Source organism: Carcharodon carcharias, chromosome 9 (genome assembly GCF_017639515.1).
Source record: "Carcharodon carcharias isolate sCarCar2 chromosome 9, sCarCar2.pri, whole genome shotgun sequence".
NCBI lineage: Eukaryota > Metazoa > Chordata > Chondrichthyes > Lamniformes > Lamnidae > Carcharodon > Carcharodon carcharias.
The window spans coordinates 8,203,842-8,226,730 of record NC_054475.1 but is presented as its reverse complement, the minus strand read 5'-3'; the positions used below and the strand labels follow the sequence as shown (position 1 = coordinate 8,226,730).

The window sequence follows — 22,889 nt, the reverse complement described above, 5'->3', positions numbered from 1 at the left end:
GACTGGCTGCGGGGCTGACAGACTGACAGTCTCCCAGCGACTGGCTGCGGGGCTGACAGACTGACAGTCTCCCTGCGACTGGCTGCGGGGCTGACAGACTGACAGTCTCCCCGCGACTCACTGCGGGGCTGACTGACAGTCTCCCCGCGACTGGCTGTGGGGCTGACCGACTGACAGTCCCCCTGCGACTGGCTGGGGGACTGGTTGCGATGCTATATTTGGGAGGCTGGTGTCGGGAATGGGGTCGTGTGTTGATGTCTGTGCCATTGGTTGTTATGGGCTGCGGAGACCAGAGGTGGAGGTACAACACTGATTGTTACTACAGATTTGGCCAGTTACATTAAAGAAAAGGCAATGAGTGTGCTCCTGGTGACAACAAAGTGGTATGGCACTGCCGTCAAGTTCTTTAGGAGGAAGTGGTGCGCTGAGCAGCTTGTACAATTCTTAATTGTTTTATCCATTTTTGTATGAAAGCAAGCCAGGGAATAAGCTTAAAAGCAAAATACTGCGGATGTTGGAAATCTGAAACAAAAACGGAAAATGCTGGAAAATTTCAGCAGGCCTAACAGCATCTGGGCAGGGGGAGGGGAGTGACCACACAGGACAAGCTCCAGAGGCACCGAGGAAGATGAGTTCTGAAAATTAAAAATAAAGATTTTTAAAAGGTTAATGAACATGTCCCCTCATGTGACCCTGCCCCGTAAGAAGGGGCGGGTTAGAAATCCGAATGAAATGTTTTTTTTTTGAACGACGTTTCGGAACCTCATCCCACCCGTGGACGAGGCTTCACCAAAAACGCAGAGGCCGCTTGGAGTTTTCGCCTGCCCAGCGATCGTAAGGTCGGACGGAGAGCGGTAAATGTAACTCAGTTGCGTCGTTAATGGTCTTAAAAGGCCTTTTAATTGTCGGCGGGCACACTGCTGACTCCCACGCCTGTGTCCGCCGACCGAAATATCGCGCGTGGTTTTGCGCCGGAGCGGGTTGGGTCGACACGACGGCAACTGGTTCCTCTGGCGGAGGGAGTCCAGATCCTGGAGGGGACCTAACTTGAAATTTGAAGCTTGGTCATTCCGGCAGCAGCTCTTCATCAAAAGGTTAGTGGAAACCTGGAACTCTTACACCCCCACCCCCCCCCACAAACAGATGTTGAATTGAGGTGGGTAGCAGGAGGGGTGTCACTCAACAACTTAAAAACCGAAATTCGCAGGTTTTTGTTAAGTAAGACTAATCAGGATTATGAAACCCTGACAGGTAAATGGAGTTAAGATATCAATTGGCCATAATCTGATTGAGTGAGGGAACATGCTCAAGAGGTCCAATGCCCTACTCCTGCTTTTATGATCTCTTTGGGTGTCAGCCTTGACTCAATGGGTAGCATCAAGTCACACGTTTCTGGAGTTCAAACTGCAGAAGAGACTTGAGCGCACAATCCAGCTTGGTACTTCAGTGTAGTACAGAGAGAGTGCGACACTATCAGAGGTGCTGTCTTTTTGCTCTTGCAATAAGACTTTACCCGTTTTTTTATTCTCTAAAAGATTCCAGGGCCTTATTTCGAAGAAGAACAAAAGAGTTCTCTTCTTGTGCCTTGGCCAACATTCATCTCTCAACCATAGTCTTTAAAGCAAACTATCCGGTCACAATCTCAGCGCTGTTTGAGAGACTTCAGCTCAGGCAAGTTGGCTGCCGTAACTTTACAACAGTGACTATACTTTAGAAGTGAAGTGCTTTGGGATCTCCAGAGGCTGTAAATACAAGTTACTTTTCTTTTGCTGAGTTTGCTACGTATTTGAAGTCAATTCCACTGCCACCAGAGAACTGAGTCAGCAACTGAACCTGAGGCTTACCTAGCTGGAACGGCCCAATACTGAGTCACTGGGGAAGTACAAAGAGTTTTTCAATCGATGCTTAACCAAAAGCTAAGAGAAATGTATTTCAGGCATGCACTGTTCCCTTCCTGACATTTTGTTTTGAAGCTCTGGCTTCTGATTAATTAGTATTGTTTCTGCTGAATGGCATTCACATTTGTCAAAGCATCACTTATCTTAGGGGCAGGCAACCTCCGAGCTTTCAATTTACTAACTGAGAAAAGGGCTTAACTTAAGTGTACAGAAGAATGTGACTCTTTTTAATACCAGGAACGGGCAGGCTGTCTTATGAGGAAAGGCTGAACAGGCTAGGCCTGTATCCACTGGAGTTTAGAAGAGTAAGAGGCGACTTAATTGAAACCTTTAAGATCCTGAGGGGTCTTGACGGGGTGGAGGTGCAGAGGATGTTTCCTCTTGTGGGGCGAATCTAGATTTAGGAGTCACTGTTTAAAAACAAGGGGTCGCTCATTTAAGACAGATGAGGGGAAATTTTTTTTGAGGATTGAGAGTCTTTGGAACTCTCTTCCTCCAAAAGGTGGTGGAAACAGAGACCGTGAATATTTTTAAGGCAGAGCGAGATAGATTCTTGATTAACAAGGGGGTGATTCTTGATTAACAAGGGGGTGAAAGGATATCGGGTGTAGGTGGGAATGTGGGGTTGAGGTTACACTCAGATCAGCCATGATCTTATTGAAGGGGCCGAGTGGCCTATTTCTGCTCCTAATTTGTGTTCTTTTGCTGAAGAGAGTTTGTGATTTTGCAAAAAAAGAAATATGGTTAATTTATATTTAGTCTTTTTTGGGCAGGGTTGTAAGAGGTGGGGTGTGTCCTGTTAGGGACAAAGAGGTTGATGTATGCTTGGAGGTGCAGGGCAAGGCTAGACTACTTGATGAGACTTTTGTGTTGGTGTTTACCTGAGGAGGAAGAATCTAACAAAATATCAGTAGAAGCGAAGATGGTGGAAGCAGTGGATAGTATGAAAATTGAAAGGGAGGAGGCACTGGAAAGCTAAGCTTAGAGGGTAGGTAAGTCATGTAGCCCGAATGGCTTGCATCCCAGGTTGCTAAAGGAAGTGAGGGTGGAGATAGCGCAAGGCTGGTCCTAATCTTTCAACCTTCCCTGTAGATATGGGGGAGGTGCCAGAGGATTGGAGAATGGCAAATGTAACACCCTCATTCAAGGACGGGTGTAAGGACAGTCCTAGCCACCTACAGGCTGGTTAGTTTAACCTGACTGGTGGGCTAGCTTTTGGAACCCATAATCAGAGAAAAAAAAGTCAACAGGCTCTGGGAGAGGTTTGAGTTCATTAAGGAGAGCCAGCATGGATTTGTAAAAGACAGTTTAGTCAAGCATGATCTAATTGAACTTTTTGATGAAGTAACAGGTCAGGTTGATAAAGGAAATGTGGTGAATGTTGCCTATATGGGTTTTAAGAAAGCCTTTGACAAATTACCACATAAAAAGTTCATTATCAGACTGGAGCTTTGTGGAATAGGAGGGTCAGTGTCCAATTGGATAGAAAAATTGGCTTAAGGACAGAAAACAGTGAGTCATGGTAAATGGTTATTTTTCAGACTGGAGGACAGTGCTGTTCCCCAAGGATCAATGCTAGGATCACTGCATTTTTTTTTTTGTTATTTAAAAATGACTTGGTTCTTGGTATATGAAGTAAAATCTCAAAATTTGCTGATGATACCAAATTTGGAGGAATGGCAGACAGTGATGGTGATATGAATTACATGCAGCAGGACATAGGCTAGCAGAATGGGCAGACAGTGGCAGATGAAATATGATACAGGGAAATGTGAAGTGATGCATTTTGGAAGGAGGGGATAGTGAAAAGCAATGTAGGTTTAATGGCGCTGTTCTAAAGAGTGTGCAGGAACGGAGAAACCTGGAGTGCAAATACATTGACCTCTGAAGGTGGTATTGAGAGCGATTAGCAAAGCATATGGGACTTTGAGCTTCATCAATTGAGGCATTCAGTACAAAAACAGGGAAATTATGCTGAATCTTTATAAAGCTCTGGTTAGGCTCCAAGTAGAGTATTACGACCAGCTCTGGTCGCCACACTTTAGGAAAGATGTGAAGATTCTTGAGAGGGTGCTGAGGAGATTTACCAGGATTGTTCCAGAGCTGTGGAATTTTAGCTGCGAGGTTTGGTTGGAGAAGCTGGGGTTGTTCTCCTTCGAACAAAGGAGATTGATGGGAGACTTGATAGTGGTGTACAAGATTGTGACTGGCTTAGATGTGGTCGACAAGGAAAACCTCTCCCCACATTAAGGGGAGGCGATGGCATAGTGGTATTGTTGCTGGACTAGTAATCCAGAGACCCAGGGTAACGCTGTGGTGACCTGGGTTCAAATCCCATGGCAGCTGGTGGAATTTGGATTAATTAAAAAATTTGGAATTAAAAATCTAGCGATGACCATGAAATCATTGTCGATTGCTGTTCTTACCTGGCCTGGCCTACATGTGGTGCCAGACCAATGTGGTTGGCTCTTAAAATGCCCCCTGACCAAGGGTAATTAGGGATGAGCAATAAATGGTGGCCTAGACAGTGATGCCCACATCCCATGAATGAATTAAAAAAAAATTGGTACATGGATTAGAGGATGCAATTTTAAGGTTATGGGTGAGAGTTGCTGGCAGAATGTGAGGAAGAACCTTTTTACACAGGGTGGTAATGAGCTGGAATACCCTGTCCATGAGGGTGGTGGAAGCAGAAACAATAAATGATTTCTAAAGGAAATTGGACCTGCACTTGAAAGAAGTAAACTTGCAGGGCTACAGGGATCGACTGGGGGATTGGGATTGACTGGATTACTCTGCAGGGAGCTGACATGGACTTGATGAGCTGAATGGGCTCCCTCTGTGCTGTAAATGACCCCTATGAAATGACTGCACAACCTGAAAAGCAGCAATTGTTGCTCCTGTCCTCGAGAGGGGATTTGTATAGGGTGCGGCCTTACTCGTTTTGACACCTTATTGACGCATCGAACACTCCCAAGTCAGTCTGTAGCAGCATTAGATGCAGGGTAAAGATCTCGTACTATGGTCTGAACAGTGCGCCTCAACTCCAACTTGCAAACACCCTAAACGGCAAAAACATGTGTATGAAGCCTTTTGATGCAGTAAAACATCACGAGGCACTTCGTAGGAGCATTATCAAACACTCACGAGCAACATGAGGTATTAGGACAGGGCTTAAATAAAGATGGAACTTTTGAGGAGGGTGGGGGAGCTGAGAGGTTGAGGAAGGAAATTCCAGAGCCCGGAATTTTCACAACACGTCTTCCCTCTTTGACCTATTAGGCTGCTCCCTGACTGGTGGTAAATGAACCACAACATTTAAAATAAAACGATTCACTGAAACCCAGAGACAAGGCGAAATGAATGGTGCTTCAAAATTATACAAATGCTATTTTATTATAAGGTCGCAGAACAAAATAAACAGACAGATCATGCCTCAGGGTACAAAGGAATTAACAAAAGGAAACCATTTAATCCTGGATTGAACACCATTTTGATGTGACTGACTGAACATTGAAATGCCTCGACTAAAATGGCGAGAGTGTCAACTCCTCGCCTGTGGCAAGATCTGGGAGATTCCAGGTTCACTGGGCCAATGTTTTTTAATGTTTTCAGTTAACTCACTTTGATGCAAGGAACAAGTGCTAATATTACAGTAATGGCACCAGCCAGACCCCAATATTGCATTATTACCAATAACGTATCCTAACACAATTTTTAAAAAAAATCATTGTTATTTCTCCTTGTTCTCTACTTTCCTGTCATCTGCTCCTCTTCTCCAAATATCTATTTTTATTTTTATTTTTCTCCCCCCGCCCCCCCCCACCCCCCGCAAGTTTCTGTTCCACCTGTCCAATACTTTTAATTTTAAATTAAAATACTTTAATGTTCAGTGCTTTCTATTTCCCACAATCTATTTTGGAGGCGGGAGAAACTTTAGGAAACATGGACTCTTGATTGGCTCCAAAGGTCAGTTGTCCAACCCTAGCCTATCAGTTCAATGACGGGACTCGAAAAGTTGGCATGGCCCCATTGCTCATGTGACCAGTCAATCCCCAATGCGTCTTTTAAAGGACCAAGGAGAGACTCTCCGTTGCAGTCAGCTTGCCGATATATCCATTCAAGACAGAGGTGAATGGAGGGTTGCAATGGCAGATTTAGATTAGGAACAATGGCAGGAAGCCTGATTGGAGCATAAACAGTGGCACGGACAGACTGGGCCGAATGGCCTGTTTCTGTGCGGCATATCCTATGTAAAATATGTGAAAAGCCCATTCGCAATGTTGAAATGGTTATGGGCTGAAAAATAAGCAATGCTTATTGCTTATTTACACAACTTCAGAAACCTCCTCAAAGACCAATTTGATTTTTTTAAAAAAAATGAAGCCCTGTAATAACAGCTGTTTAGGCAAGGCTTGGGGTGGAGCTGAGTGACCCAAAATATCAACAGCAGCTCAAACCCAATCTCCTGATCGAATGACAGACGCATAATGAAGTGGCGGACTTGTAATTTTGTTAATAATATAGATAAATATTCTACTTTAAAGTAATTTGACGGAAGATGATATAGTTGCAAATAACACACTTCATGTATGTGATTTGCACCATATTGGGTGTCAGGCGTGGCTCATGCCTCCAAATCAGAGGGTTGTGGGTTCAAGACCCACACCAGGGGCTTTAGCATGCCACCCAAGCTGATACTCCAGTGCAGCACCACAGGAGTGCTGCACTGTCAGAGGTGCCATTTGACGTGTGAGACATTAAACTGTGGCCTCGTTTGTCCAGGGTGCTCAAAAGTCCCAGATTTTTTTGGGAGCATCCCATAATTGAGGTGGTTGTCCTGTGTCCTGGGTTCTTTGCTGCTGGGATGCCCTTTGTCCCGGTTTCTTGAAAGAATGGCTCGGAAACTGCTTGTGGTCCGCCTCTTGTCGCTGTCCAAAGATCTTGAAAGTTTTGTGCAAGTGCAACGTGTCCACAGTCTGGACAGTGCCTCACCCAAAACCCCCACACTCCCACCGTCTGGACAGTGTGCCCCCCACTCCAGCCCTGCTCCTATGGTTCTCCTTGCCAAAATGTTCTTTATTTTTTTTCTCTGAGATTTAGTTATGTGAAAGGTTCCACGAAGAAGAGCAGTGAGTTATCCCCAATACCCTGGCTGTTATTTGTTCCTGAGCTAAAACCTGTAGTTACCACATTGTCGTCTCTGGGAGTTTGCAAATTGTCTGCAGCGTTTCCCACATTACAACAGGTCTGAAGAAGAGGCATATTGGACTCGAAACGTTAACTCTGTTTCTCTCTTGACAGATGCTGCCAGACCAGCTGAGTTTTTAACTGCACTTTGTTTTTTGTTACGAAAAGTATTTAATTGGCTGGAAAGCACTTTGGGATGCACTGAGGTTGTAAAAGGTGCTATATAAATGCAATATAAATTTCACAGAGTTGAATTTTAAATTCCCAGAAAGTTCCCAAAAATAAAACTAATTTTTACCAGATCAAGTAAAATGAATTGTGAACGGACACCATTTTTCCTGATCCTCTGAGTTTCTTAAAGGTTCATTTTGGGATGTGGGTGTTGCTGGCTAGACCAGCATTTATTGCCCATCCATAATTGCCCTTGAGAAGGTGGTGGTGAGCTGCTGCCTTGAACCGCTGCAGTCCATGTGGTGTAGGTATATCCACAGTGCTGTTAGGGATGGAGTTCCAGAAATTTGGAACCAGCAACAGTGAAAGAATGGCAATATAAGTCTGTCTGTCTGCCTGTCTGTGTCTCTCTCTCTCTCTTCCCCTCCACACTCCCTCTCCCTCCCTCTCTCCATTTCCTCCCTCTCTTTCCCCCTCTCTCCTCCTCCTCTCTCTTTTACCTCTTCCTCTCACTCTCTTACCTCTCCCTCTCCCTCCCCCCAGCTCCACTCTCACACCCTCCTCCCCCTCCCTCTACACACTCTCTCTCCCCTCTCCCCCCTTCTCTCTCTTTCTCTCAGTCTCCACCCCCACCCCCCCCCCCCTTCACTCTCCCCCCTCCTCTTTTTCTCCCTCCCTTCTCATTGAGCAGCTGTGAGGGAGTGAAATTTTAGCTAATGTGCTAGACTAACACAGAAATATAGGATAAAAACAAAAAAACTGCGGATGCTGGAAATCCAAAACAAAAACAGAATTACCTGGAAAAACTCAGCAGGTCTGGCAGCATCGGCGGAGAAGAAAAGAGTTGACGTTTCGAGTCCTCATGACCCTTCGACAGAACTTGCGTTCGAGTCCAAGAAAGAGTTTATATTTCAACTCTTTCTTGGACTCGAACGCAAGTTCTGTCGAAGGGTCATGAGGACTCGAAACGTCAACTCTTTTCTTCTCCGCCGATGCTGCCAGACCTGCTGAGTTTTTCCAGGTAATTCTGTTTTTGTTTACAGAAATATAGGAACTTGCCTTAACACACAAACAATACCATGGCTTATTCTCAGGAGGACCATGCCCACAGATTGACATTCTAGTGAATGTGAGTCAGCTCATTCTGGGGGGTTCCTTCTGGGCCTTTTACCCTCATTGTGATCTGGAAACTACTGCAAATAAATAAAGCAAGAGTGAACTCGAAGTAATTCTGAATTTATTCTGAATCAAAGCAGTTTTGTGCTGGGACTGAGTGTGGAATGGAGCTGCCATTTTCTTATATAGTAGGTAATGCACCTGAGCAAAGCAATATGATCCTATAAACAAAGCAGCGTGAATCAGGAAAAGTGTTGACTTTCATTAAAAGCCTATAAAAAAAAAATGAAGTACCTGATAATCTGAACCCTGGCTACATGGAGCAACACCTGACCTGATGGACTTGGACTATCATGGTTTGTGTGATCACATATTGACGTTTACTAACTCTGGTTACTTATTTATCAGGTTGGGTGAAGTTTATTGACTACGAGTACTCGGGTTACAATTACCAGGCCTTCGATATTGGAAACCATTTCAATGAGTTTGCAGGTGAGTGCTTCATAGCCTGCAGCTTCTCCAGAGCTGGGCTGTTCAGCAGCGATATCACAGAGCCCTCCTTCACACAAAGGGTTATAGGTATCAAAAGCTGTTTTCCACCTGCCCCTCCTCCTGTACCCCCCCTGCCTGCAACCCCCCCCCCCCCCCCCCCCCCCACCGCCCACCGCCCACCGCCCACCTCCCCCCCGCCCCAAAAAAAAACAGCACTCTTGAGGCTGGGGGTCAATTTAAATTTCAAAATTGCGATTGATAAGATTTTTGCTGGTCTTTAGGTTTATGGTATAAATGAGGCATGATCACATTGAATGGTGATTTGCTCTTAAGGAGCTTAATAGCCCATCTGTGAACCTTTGCTCCTGTCAGCCCACCTTATGGATTAAGTTATAAAAATGCTAGAACTGCCATTTTTAAGCTTGGTGTTGTTATTACGTTGTAACGATAGTGCAGAGACAGGCCATTCAGCCCAACAGATCCATGCCTATTTATTTATGCCCCAGGTGAGTCTCCTCCCTACCCTTTGTCTACCAACCCCATCAACGTAACCATCTATTTGTTTCTCCCTTATATATTTATCTAGTTTCTCCTTAAATGAATCTCCACCATTCACTTCCTTTTAAAGTTAAAATTGCACCACATCTATCACTTTAAACATTCACTCCCTCCACCACTGATGCACAGCATGTACCATCTACAGGATGCACTGCAGCAACTCACCAAGGCTCCTTCGACAGCACCTTCCAAACCCGTAACCTCTACTGCCTAGAAGGATGGGCACCAGATGCCTAGGAACTCCACCACCTGCAAGTTCCCCTCACTTGGAACCATATTGTCACTGGCTCAAAACCCTGGAACTTTCTCCCTAACAGCACTATGGGTGTACCTACATCACATGGACTGCAGTTCAAGAAGGCGGCTCACCACCACCTTCTAAAGGGCAATTAAGGATGGACAATAAATGCTGGCCTGGCCAGCGTCGCCCCACATCCTATGAACGAATACATTTTTAAAAACCCAATTAAACCCCTCCTCTTTTTCCGCCATTGCTCTGGTACAGTACAATTCCCTTTTCTGCTATTGAATCTGCTCCCACCACCTCTTCAACCAGTGCATTCCAGATCATCATAAACTCAGAATAAAAAATGACTTCCCATCTCACCCCTGACTTTTTTGTCAATTGTGTTAAATCTGTGTCATCAGGTTACCAACTCCCTTTCCCGTGGAAACAGTTTCTTCTTATCTGACCTGTCAAAGCTTCTTATAATTGTGAAAACTTTGCTAAATCCCCACTTAACCTTCCTTTCTTTAAGTTTAACAACCAGAGTTTCTCTAAGATTCTCCACATAACTAAGTCCCCTCATCCCTGGTACCATTCTAGTAAATCTCCTGAACTCCTTCTCCATGACATCCTTCTGGTGCTCAGAATTGTTTGTCATAATTGTTTTCTTTCTGAACTTAGTTTCAATCACTGTGTCCACATACTATCTTGCTCAAAAAGAACCTTCTCCCCATGATCACTGCCATCTCTCATGACGTGTGTACCTGTTGACTACAGATAAGGCCAATCTCCCACCACTTCTTTGCACCCCTCACCATTCACATCTTTCTACTCCCAGTTTTGAATACATGTATCTCGGGGTGCTAATACGCTTAAGTTGCTTCAGTTCCGCCAACTCTAAAGGCTGGGAAATGAGATTATAATGCTGTTCCTCTGGTAGATGTGATGAAGTATATTGGGCATGTATTTATGGATGCTGCATCTTTCTGTGCTAGGCGTGAACGAGGTAGACTACAGCCTGTATCCAGATCAACCCTTACAGTTCCAATGGCTGAGAACCTATCTAGAAGCCTGTAAGCGATTTACCAAGAAGGGAGGTGAGGTAACCGACAATGAAGTGCACACGCTCTATGTCCAAGTCAACAAATTCTCTTTGGTAAGTACAGCATGTGAACCCAAATCAAGAATACCCAAGTTTCAACAACTCTATTCATCACCCTCCCCGTCCGTCCCCACAACCATTTGTGGTGAAAGACTCATCTGGTGTTAAGTGGAAGTTGTTCCATTTTATAGTGAGAGCATTGTGTTCCCAGGAGTGGGGTGGGGAGAGTAGGTAGAGGGTAGGCTATAAGCTATCTCACTTTCATCAGCAGAAACCTGACCCTTTCTCTTGCGCGTTGTCCCTTCTGCTTCTTGTTGGCTAGATAGTTTTTCAGTGGAAGAAATTGTCCATTGAGCCAAAGTAAGAATGATCCTACAAAATCCAGATGCATTGCCCTTCTATATTTGAGGGTGTTATTTGAGTGTTTGCCAGGGCACCCAAAAGAATAACCATGGGATTGCTTTCAGCTGCCCAAGGGGTTAGATGAGGATGCATCTTAACATGTCATCAAAAGGATAGCACTGATGATGATGCTGCAATGTCTCAGGACAACAGTGAGGCGCCATTCTCGATTCCATCCTCAAGTAGTTCCAGATTGGAGAAGTTGAGGTTGTCGTCTTTGGAGAAGAGAAGGTTGAAAGGAGATTTGATAGAGGTATTCAAAATCATGAGGACAGAGTAGATAGGGAGAAACTGTTCCTGTTGATGGAAGGATTGAGAACAAGAGGGCACTGATTTTAAGGTAATTGGAAAAGGAAGCAATGGAGACATAAGAAAAAACTTTCTCATGCAACCAGTGGTTAGGACCTGGAATGCAGTGCCTCTGAGTGTGGTTGAGGCAGGTTCAATTGAGTCATTGAAGGGGGAATTGGATTGTTGTTGAAAAGGAAGAATGTGCAGGACTATAGGGAGACGGCAGGTGGGTGGCACTAGATGAAATGCTCATTAGGAAAACTGGCATAGACATGATGGGCCCAATGGCCTCCTTCTGTGCTGTAATAATTCTGTGATTCTGTGAAGTATCTGGAGTGAGGCTTAAACCCACAACCTTCAGAATTCAAGGTGTGAATGTGACCCACTGAACCAAACCTGCACTTCTCTGCTGATGGAAATCCTCCCTGTAAGACAATGTTGGCGTCTCACCCAACGCGTCATCCAGTGAATTCACTTGGCTGAAATAGGTTGGAGGAGAGAGAGAGATTGTGTTGACTTTTGTCTTTGATGTCAAGATGGCGGGCAATTCAAAGGTAAACTAGCTCGTTCAGAGCTTCACCAGAATATGCAACTTGCATTCAATAATATTATGTTCCAACACATTTCACAGGAACATTACCTGACAAATTTTGCCCGATATGGATATATTAGGGCAGGTAACCAAAATCTTGGTCAAAATGGTGGGTTTTAAGGAGCGTCTTGAAGGAGGAAAGAGAGCTGGTAGGTAGGCGGAGAAGTTTAGGGAGAGAATTCCAGAGCTTAGGGCCCAGGCAACTGAAGGCATGGCCACCAACTGGTGGAGTGATGAGATTCAGGGATACACAAGAAGCCAGAATTGGAGGAGTACTGATTTCTCTGAGGTTGTAGAATTGGAGGACGTTACAGAGAAAGAGAAGGGCGAGTCCATGGAGGGATTTGAAAACAAGGATGAGAATTTTAAAATCAAGGCATTGCTGGCCCAGGAGCCAGTGAGCACAGGAGTGATAGGGGAGTGGGTCTTGGTCCCTTTAAGAGTCAGTGATTTAGTATATTGAAAGGAAGTAATGTAACCTTCAGATAAGATCCTTTGTGGATTTTGGACCAAGTTGGCACCAGAAAGATATCCTTGCTTCTCCAGAGTAGGAATTGCAGCTTTGAAAGGTCAAATCGCAATTCATCTGGACTTTCAGAGCAGTCAGCAGAGGGAAGTTCATCAGTCTTGGCTGTGTGGTAGTTTTCTCACTTCTGAGTCATTCCAGAAACGAGAGCACAAAATCTTGGCTTGGTGTTCATTGCAGAACGGAGGGAGTGCTTCACAGTCCCAGCTGCTATCCTTCAGATGCACATTAACTGAGACCCCTGTGTGGTGTCTCAGGTGAATGTCAAAGTTCCCTTGGCACAATCCACAAGGTGGACAGGGGAACTTTCCCCATTGTCCTGGACAACTTGTCACTTTTAGCACCTAATACAGATGATCTGGATATTTATCTCTTTGCTGTTTGTGGGATCACGTTTTTTTAAAAAATTCATTCATATGATTTGGACATTGCTGGTAAAGCCAGCATTTATTACCCAACCCTGACTGCTCTTGAGAAGGCGACGGTTAAATACCTCCTTGAAAACAATGGAGCCACTTGCTGGGCCACATCGGCGGGTAGTTCAGAATCAACCACGTTGCTGTGGGCCTGGAGTCACAAGTAGGTCAGAACAGGTAAGGATGGGCAGATTTCCTTCCCTAAAGGGCACTAGTTTACCAGCTAGGTGTTTTTGACAACCCAGTGGTTTCGTGATCCCCATTACTGATTCAAATTTTTTTTCCAGATTTTATTTTATTCGTTGAATTCAAATTCCCCCAGCTGCTGTGCTGGGATTTGAACTCATGCCTCTAGACATTAGTCCAGGCTGTGTACAAATTGGCCACTGTATTGCTAACATCCCAATGTGACTGCACTTCAAACTCCATTGTCTGTACAGTGCTTAAAGGGGGAATCCTAAGGTCAGGAAAAGCACTATAAAAAAGCAAGTTCTTTCATTTCCTTCTACGTGGAATGGGTTATGGTGGAATCTTGAGTATCAAATTTATTATCAGATTGCTTATGAATCTTAATTTGTCAAATGAAAAATCTACTTATTGAACAATCAGACATTGGAAAAACAATACAGAGTTTAGCAAGGAGAGGACAATGTATGATAATGTGATTGAAATTATGCAAAGCATCTGAAACCAAATAACAGGAACTAATTGAATAGGAGAGATGAAAGCAGAAAATGCTGGAAATACTCAGCAGGCCAGACAGCACCAGTAGGAAGAGAAACAGAGTTAACGAATGGTTTGTTACAACCTGAAATGCTGCCCCTGTTTCTCTCTCCGCAGATGCTGGCTGACCTGCTGAGTATTTCCAGCGTTTTCAGTTTTTGTTTCAGATTCCCAACATCCGCAGAGTTTTGCTTTTGTGTCAGGATGGGAGAAATATTTGCTTTAATGACGGTGTTCGTTTTGAGATCTGGAATGACTGAACTTGGCTCAGTTGTAGAGCTGTCACTCGAGTGGGACAGTAATGAGGTCAGTCCCATTCTGGAACCTGAGTAGCTATTCAAGGCTGGCTTTGTGGTGCGGTACTGAGAGAGTGCAGCACTTTTGAAGGTGCAGACGGTTGGCATGACCTTTCATTTATCTCTTTGGGTTGATATTAAAAGAGCACTATTTGAAGGCCACCTAGGTACAGCAAGTAATGAAGGGAAGGGGTATATTATCTTTTGTTACAAAGAGATTGGAGTATAAGTAAAGATGACTTAAGACAATTAGCCAGGGCATTGGTGAGGGCCACACCTGGAGTACTGTGTACAGTTTTTACCCCTTATCTCAGAAAGGACATACTTGTCCTAGGGGGAGTGCAACAAAGGTCCACTGGACTAGTTCCTGGGATGATAGAGTTGTCCTATGAGGAGAGATTGAGTAAACCAGGCCTATATTCCCTGGAATTAGAAAAATGAGAGATGAGCTTATTGAAACATAAACCTCTTAAGGGGCTTGACAGGGTAGATCCTGAGAAAATGTTTCCCCCTACTGGGGTATCTAGAACACAGGAACACAGTCTCAGGATAAGGAGTCAGCCATTTAATACTAAGTTGAGGAGAAATGTCTTCACTCAGAGGGTTGTGAATCTTTGGACTTCTCCATCCCAGAGAGCTGTGGATGCTCAGTCATTGAGTATATTCAAGACCAGTGGTCGATAGGTTTTTTTGGGTACTCAAGCACTTGAGGGGTATGGGATAGTGCAGAAAGTTGGAATTGAGATAGAAGATCAGCCATGATCTTTCTGGTTGAATAGCAGAGCAGGCTCGAAAAGCTAATTGGTCTACTCCAGCTCCTATGTTTTTTTGCATTCTTATGCCTTCCATAAACGAATACTACCAAAAGCAGCATTTATCGCATAAAGTCTCTTAAACCAGGCCATTTATCTTTTGCTGGTTGTGGGATTATACTGTATCCAAAATGGTTGCAGGGTTTGTCTCGGCTGCATTTTAAAGTAATTCATCTAGCCTGAAGATCGTTTTAGGAGATGTGACAGTGAATTATGTAAATATATTTTAATAAATGCTTAAAGCAAGTCTTTTGTCCTGAGTAAAGTAACATTCCGAAGCCATTACAAACTTGTTTGGTGGTTCATTCAGAACCCTCTTTCCTCCACCCTGTTTTTATTACTCCATGCTTTTTTTGTCCTTTGTTCCTTCATGGGATTATGGGCATCTCTTGCAAGGCCAGCATTTGTTGCCCACCTCTAATTGCCCTTGAAACGAATGGCTTGCTAGGCCATTTCAGAGGGTAGTTTATAGGCAACCACATGCACCCTTCTGTATTTTGTCCATGCACCACAACAAGTCTTTAATGTAGAAAAGCATCTCTACTAAGGTACCTCACATGAATGCACTCAGACAAAAGCATGGACACCAAACCATGAGAAGGAGCTGGTGGGAGGTTAGGCGTTGCCGGGGTGGGGGGGTGGTGGAGGTTGGAGAGCGAGCAGAGTGTGTTGGGGGTAAAATGATTTGAAAGCTTGATCAAAATGGTGGGTTTTAAGGTGGGGTGTTGCACAAGAGGTGGAAGAGTTTCAGGAGAGAATTCCAGAGTGCAAGGCCTAGATGGCCAAAAGTGGTGGGACAAAATGATGGGGATGGGATATGTGAGAGGCCATATTCTGAGGAGCTGGAAGTTTTAGTTTATAGGGCTGTAGGAGGCCATGGAATTTGGGAGCAGCAAGCTCATGAAGCGATCTTCTTAAAAAATCTTTTTAAATAATATTTGTCCGTCTGCATCCCCAGAAACCATCATAGAGCCTGTACAGCACAGAGGGAGAGGCCATTTGGCCCATAGAGACCATGCTGGCTTGCTGTAGAGCAATCCAATCAGCCCCATTTCTCCATGAATACCATTTAGAAAATGACTTTAATTTGGCTGGAAATGGAATGCAACAGTCCAGACTACAATGAATGCTGGAAGACATTGAACTCGAAGGGTTGTTTACTAACTTAGAAATGCTGTTCGTTAACAGCTCGATTTTACAAGCAGACTTTTCTCACTGAATGACCTCACCCTGTTCAGGCAGGACAAATGTATCATTAGACGGGGAGGGATTATCCATCGACCCAGCTCACCCTAATCAGCAGGTCAGCCAGGGTGAGAGGTGATCGGGCTGAATCTAATCCAAACAAGGCCCATTGGCAAAGTATTTATCAGATTGCTCATTGGCTGATTTGATGGAACCAAGAAGCCTCATCGGATGATACAAGTGCAGCGCATTACTATATGAACCTACCATTCAGTTCCACAAAAGTTAACTTCCACCTCTGAATTCTTCTCTCTGGGGTCAGGTCACTCTGTCAGTACCTAAAATATTCAAATCTTCCTCAAGCACTTTTCATAGCCCCAACTCTTGATTCAGCCTCTAAACCAATGTCACACTGAAAATGCAATATAGCTATCTTTCCTTTATCTTTACAACAAAATTCATCCGATTGCCTCATGTCATTTTCTGTAGCAATGACCCAGGAAGGCTTGTGAAATTGCTGAATATAGGTAAAGGAGTGAAAGTATCCACCTGTGATAATCACCTGCACAAAATATCATGCAGAAGTCAGGGAGATGCCAAACAGGAGTGCAAATAACACACACAAATTCACTACATTACACAGCGTGCGCTAGAGTACACGATAACTCTCAAACTCACTACATGACACAGCGTGCACGAGAGTACATCATAACACACACAAACTCACTACATTATACAGTGTGCACTAGAGTTCACGATAACTCACAAACTCACTACATGACACAGTGTGCACAGGAGGACACCATAACACACACACTACATTGCGCAGCATGCACTAGAGTACATCTTAACACACAAACTCACTACATCTCGCAGCTTGCACTAGAGTACACCATAACTTTCAAACTCACTACATTACACAGTGGGCACCTGACTCCACACCACATCACACTCTACTTAACATGACGTGGTGCATAGGTTTCTGGTAATAACTTAGATTCATGACCAATCACGGCATTAAAACACTCCTTTTGTTAATTTTTGCTTTCAGGCATCTCATTTCTTCTGGGGTTTCTGGGCCTTGATTCAAGCCAAGTATTCAACAATAGAGTTCGATTTCCTAGGGTAAGTACCTCATCCCATCTACAGGAGCTGCCGAATTCCCATCATGAGCAATTGTCTCTTTCTTCTCCCTTCTTTGAAATTCATTTCACACATTTAATTCCTGAGTGGAAAAGCCCAAAATAAATACTCTCTGGTTCCCAAAAGGTAATGATGTGAAACCCTAGAGTATTTCTAAATCTTGACATTACCCAATCCAATCATCCATTCACAGGTAACTTTTCTTCCTCACCTTTTTGATCATCTCTGTCTGTAGGTGACATATATAACTTCCAGTCCCATTCCCAACTGTATATTTCTCCCAATTATTTGGAAAATCCTTTCCTTTGGGAAATGGACCATTGGGTAAGTGAGAGGTGGTTTACTTAGTGAATTCTTTCAATCACACTGATTTCATATACTGTGACGTGGCTCTCTCCAACATAACTCACCAGCTTCTGTTTTACCTTTAAATAGCAAAAAGTGCATTGTTCCCCCCCTTCCACTCCCCCCCCCATCCCACCCCCCTTCTCGTCTCTCAAGGATATCATTCTTTTTGTCTTGCAGGTATAGTGTCCTGAGGTTTAACCAGTATTTCAAGATGAAGCCCCAAGTCATTGCTCTTCAGACACCAGAGTGATAGGGTGAATGACCTTCCACCCATCATTGCACAATCGTCCAGAAACCTTCAGTTGGTCCTTCCAACTCCCTCCGTGGACAGACTCCCTTCCTCGACCAGCCACTTGTTACATCTAACAGCACGATTTGTGAAGTAGATTAACCCCAAATTCTTAACCGTTGTTCCCTTTAAAGGAGAGCTCTGAGAAATCAGTGCTTGCTCCTCATGACTAAAGCCTTGGCTTCACATTTTGCTTTTGGTTTTCAATCCCGATTGTGCCCAGGGACTTAGCCAAAGTGCCCTTTAGAACCTTTCCTCTTTCCTCCCTCTTGCAAATACTCCAAAAATCTCCAATCGCAAGCTCCTTATCTATTTTGCCCTTGATAGGGACCAAACCTAGGGACCAACCTAGACAGACGGCTATGAGAGACGGAGTGGGTGTGGTGAAGGGGAGAGGGGGGGGTGGTGGGGAAGCAGGCTTAAAAAACCTTTTAGTTGCTACTTAGTCATTTAGATTATCCCACCATGATTACAGGGAAGCTCAGACTGACGAAAGGTCAAAGGTCCGAAATGACCTTTGAATTTAACTTGGTCAAAAGTTGTTCAGAAGAAATGATGTTTTGTCCCAGCCCGAACAGCACAAGAATGGAGTCAGCAAACCTGTGTGTTTTTTAAATTAATAAACGATAAATGCATGGCCACTGACCGAATTGGAGCCCAAAGCTTTGAAAAGGTAGGCATGCCCTTGCCCTCTAGCATTATCGCAGCCCGTTGGGGGAGGGGGGAGGAGCTGGCAGGAAGTGATGTTGCAATATGATACAACCTATCTAATAAAAGCATAGTGTGTGGCATGAGAAATGCCACATGCCCCATGGAACCCACTTGTCCCACAACTCTGCACACACCACTCTCTCATGGAGTCCATCCAATTCATGAGTGGTCTCGAAGGTTAGCTCAGCAAGCTTCACTTTGCCACTGTCACTGGGTGACAGCATTAACCTTTTGAACTTTGCAGATAGCAAGATCACCCCAGAACTAAAATTGCGAAAGTTTACTTGTGGAAAGTGGTGTAATGAAGCCACGAGCTCTCACATGATGCCATAGCGCTCAGAACTCAACCCCATGCCGCCTGCAACCCTGTATAGTGTTCGGTTATCACAGGGAAGGGCCAGTTGAATTATTTTGAGGACAAAGGTTCCCTGCATCAGAAACACACACACAAGTGGGAAAACTGCACTGGCAAGTGAACTCTGTTTGAAAATGCGGTGGAACAGAGTGCAGGGACCAGGGAGAGGGACAAAGGTAGCAGACAGCTACTACTGCTCAACCTATGTATCCAGATTGGAACAGAATGAGTGAATCACTCCAATAGCTTGTGACTGACTGACTGACTTGAGCACTAAAGCCTGTGAGCTTTGATAGCTTTTATTAAATCACCTTCCTTTTGCAAAACCCCTTGGCTCTGATGTGCGGTAAGAGTCAGCAGCTGCTGAGAGAGGCTCTTAGTTGTATGATAGCCTGTATATTTGCCACTAACCTAAAAATTTTACTTTAGTCCTGGTGTTAAGAGATTGACAGCTTTATCCTGCTGCTGTCTTGAGTTTCTGTCCACAGAAATATTTCTGTAATCCTTGTTCAGGTCACTGGATGAATAAGAGAGAGGTCTGTGAGGCTCTTGGCGAGGGTAACAAAGTTCCCTTGGTCGCACTGGCACGGTGAGGAGAAGCAGTAATTTCTCAACCTTTTTGGATAACTGCAACCTTGAGCCAAAGAAAACTAAATTCCCCTTGCTGCTGCTGATGTACAGGAGTGTGAGACGTTTCTTTATAACACAGTGGAAAGCTTCATATGCACCCAGTAGAATGCTGCTCCATTTTGAAGCCATGTGATCTGTACAGAAATTGTTGATCACTGCTCCCCTCACTCGCTCCAGCCCCCGTTTGCAGCTGCCTGTGGTCAGCTTGCATGGCAATTGGTTCTTGGGTCCAAAAGCATGTTTGAGACGAGAACACAAATGCTGCCACGTGATTACATTAAAGCTGTGTAAACTGACCCATCTTAAAACCTACTGCTTCATTCTTTTTCCAGATCAACAAAGGCTGGGTCGTAGCAGTGTCTTAATAAAAGGTCTCGATTCCTGTGTGGCGGTTGCATGCATTGAAGCCTGGGTAACGGGTAGAGCTGCGATCTATTTAGCGAGACTATGTGCCCACGATTTGTAGTGGTATTTGCCCACCGTTAGTTTTGTTTGTAATTGGCACTGCACAGCACTGGTTACACTTTAAACATGCCTTTATTTGACTATGGTGATGGGTGACAGAAAGTCGGTCAATGTGGTCTAACGATGTGCCCTGGGTCGAACTGGCAGCCATGTTGCAGGACCAGCCCTCTGACCTCTTCAAGTCTTGGAGGTGGAGGAGAATGAAGGCAGGATTTATTCCCCTCTCCCCTGAGCTAGACAGTGTGGCACTGGGCAGCGCAGTTGGGGGGAAAGGCACCTGAATGTCCCAGCCACAAGGGCTAAGTCCCGTTAAGAGTAGCTGGAATGGTTTGTGGGCCTGTTAAGCATTTCAGCAATCCCCATCCCTCCCCGCCCCAGCCCTCTTTTCCAATCCTAACTTCGTTTCTGGCCATGATTTGCGGCTCAACTGATCATTTGCAGAAATCTAGCATTAGAGACTTCGAACTGTTTACTGTATTGTACATTTTGTAATTATGATGCAACTTTTTTTTTTGCGAAATGCCTGTTTATAAACAAGTGAACTGTGATATTTATCAGTGTGCAAACTTTGTCCCGATTTAAAATAAGGGCAGTTGTTTTTGATGAAGTATTTGATTAATGAGCCAGATACTTAACTGTGACAAACTGTACCCGGGATGGTCTCTTGAATCATTTCTGTTCAACTCGTTTCCAGCTGCTACTTTGTGGCTCGGAGGTTTCTTCATGCTGTGGACTTGCCTTCTGCCAAGCCTCACAATTAGACAGCGCTGAGGGGAGGGGAGACAGGGGGCAGAGAGGGAGATGGGGTTGGGGGGAGCCATGATTTCAGTTTGAGTTTTGCTTTGGCCTCTGTTGAAAGCTCGTCAAAACCCTTTTAATTAATTCAGTAACAGAACCCTTCCTGTTGTAAGGTACCAAAGTATCGAGATGTTAAGAACTGAGGAGAATTTAATCGCACTTGGACTCTTGTGAATTCTAATTCTGTTGCGATTCAGGGCTTGTGAACCTGATCTCCTATAAACTTGAATAGGCAATTGGACCAAGTCATTTGGTTTTGTTTGACTAAATTTGTTCTATTGGTTGACCATGCGGCCATGTGGAGGTTGAACAAAACTGACCATTTCATAAGTGCAAGATAACCTGGGATAAAACTGATGACAGAGAATCTGGGGCCAGCTGGTTTCTCTACCTCTTGCAGAACTCTACAAACATTTTGATTGTACTGCTAATAATCTTGTAAATAAAATGTAGTCTCTGGAAGACTTTCTGTGCACTTACCTTGCGCGTATTAGTTTTTACTTTGAGTGAATTTATTTCAGTGTGTCTCATACTCTGTGGGGTGCACAGTCCACATGTCACATGACATCACCCAAGTGAAATGAATTGAAGTATTCAACACAGCTTAAACACTGATAAGGACAGAGTATCTCATCGTAACAAATGTACCGAGCACTTCACACTGTGACCCATGTCACGGATGTTGCATGAATGGTTTTATAGAGTAAAGGAGAAACTGTTACCAGTGGCAGGGGGCTTGGCAACCAGAGGACACTGATTTAAGGTGATTGGCAAAGGAACCAGAGGTGTCATGACGCAATCATTTTTTTTTTTTGCAAAGTGAGTTGCTGAAATCTGGGATGCACTGCCTGAAAGGCTGATGGAAGCAGATTCAATAGTGACTTTCAAGAGAGCATTGATAAATATTTGAAGGGGAAAATATGCAACGCCATGGGCAAAGGACAGGGAGTGGGATTAACTGGATAGGTCTGTCAGAGAGCTGCCACAGGCACAATGGGCCAATGAACTCCTTCAGTTCTGCATCATTTTGATTCTATGTGAGCACTTCATCTGGTGACATGCACAGAGCGCTCCACAAGCACAAGATGTAGAAAGTACCTCACACAGAATGCTTGATGTAGCAACAGACAAACTGAAGTATCTCACACCAACGAATGTACAAGAGCACCTCCAACAGCCCCACCTCCACCCCTACCTACCCGGCATGTCGAGTCTTGGTTGTACAGTGCCTCATGTTCTTATGATCCCAGCTGATGTTACTACTGGACAAGCCAGACCCCAGGGTGATAGATACTAACTTTTATTTTTTGTTTAGAAACAGGGAGCATGGCTACTGAACAATCACAGGAGTCAGCAAACAAAAGAATAATACATTTATTAAACAAGAAAAGATGAGCTATATCACAATGCTCCACCTACAGCTATACCTTTACAGATATTTGTAGGTTTGTAAGGATAATGCAAGTTATAAGAGCTATCTTATACTCATGTTCACAGTAAATACAATCCATGTAAACCAAAAGGTGACCTGCAGTCAGACACACTACACTGAAACCAAGAGACAGGAATTCACCAAGGCTCCTTAGAAAGCCGCTTCCAAGCCCATGACCACTGCCATCTAGAAGGACGAGGGCAACAGATAGATGGGAACACCACTGCTTGCAAGTTCCCCTCAAAGTTACTCACCATCCTGCCTTGGAAATATAATCCCTGTTCCTTCACTGTCACTGGGTCAAAATACTGGAGCTCCCTTCCTAACAGCACTGAGTGTGTACCTACACCACATGGACTGCAGCGGTGCAAGAAGGCAGCTCACCACCAGCTTCTCAGGGATGATTAGTGATGGGCAATAAGTGCTGGCCCGGCCAGCAAAGCCCACACCCCATGAATGAATAAAAAAAAAAGATGCCACCCCAAACAGATGCTATGCATCTCTCATCAACTCCCACCCCGAGATGTTTGTTGCACTGTGAGCCAATTGGTCTCACTGAAATCCGTCTTTCACACGAGTGTTTCCAATCTCCCCTCTCGAAGCTAACTGGCTTTGGAATTTTCTCCCAAAAGACGCTTTGTCTTGGACGCCTCCACAATGGCCCACCCACCAGGGTTTTGATCTCTCCTTCCAATGTTCCTCTCCCCTGGATCGCCACATAC

The 22,889-nt window shown here is 44.4% G+C and overlaps 1 protein-coding gene across 3 annotated transcripts in view; it reads left to right on the top strand.

Moving 5' to 3' along the window:
• LOC121282038 (ethanolamine kinase 1-like) overlaps positions 1-21,214 on the top strand; it is a 155,024-nt gene extending 133,810 nt beyond the window's left edge. For 2 of the 3 annotated variants that reach the window (XM_041195396.1, XM_041195398.1), the window contains 4 exons: positions 8,784-8,867; positions 10,647-10,807; positions 17,048-17,121; positions 17,665-21,214. In XM_041195396.1, coding sequence (XP_041051330.1) covers positions 8,784-8,867; positions 10,647-10,807; positions 17,048-17,121; positions 17,665-17,737 — 392 coding nt within the window. In that variant the 3' untranslated portion in view covers positions 17,738-21,214. The remainder of the gene's footprint in view (positions 1-8,783; positions 8,868-10,646; positions 10,808-17,047; positions 17,122-17,664) is intronic. The other variant, XM_041195397.1, reaches the window with a different exon arrangement.
• Positions 21,215-22,889: the final 1,675 nt, after the last annotated feature.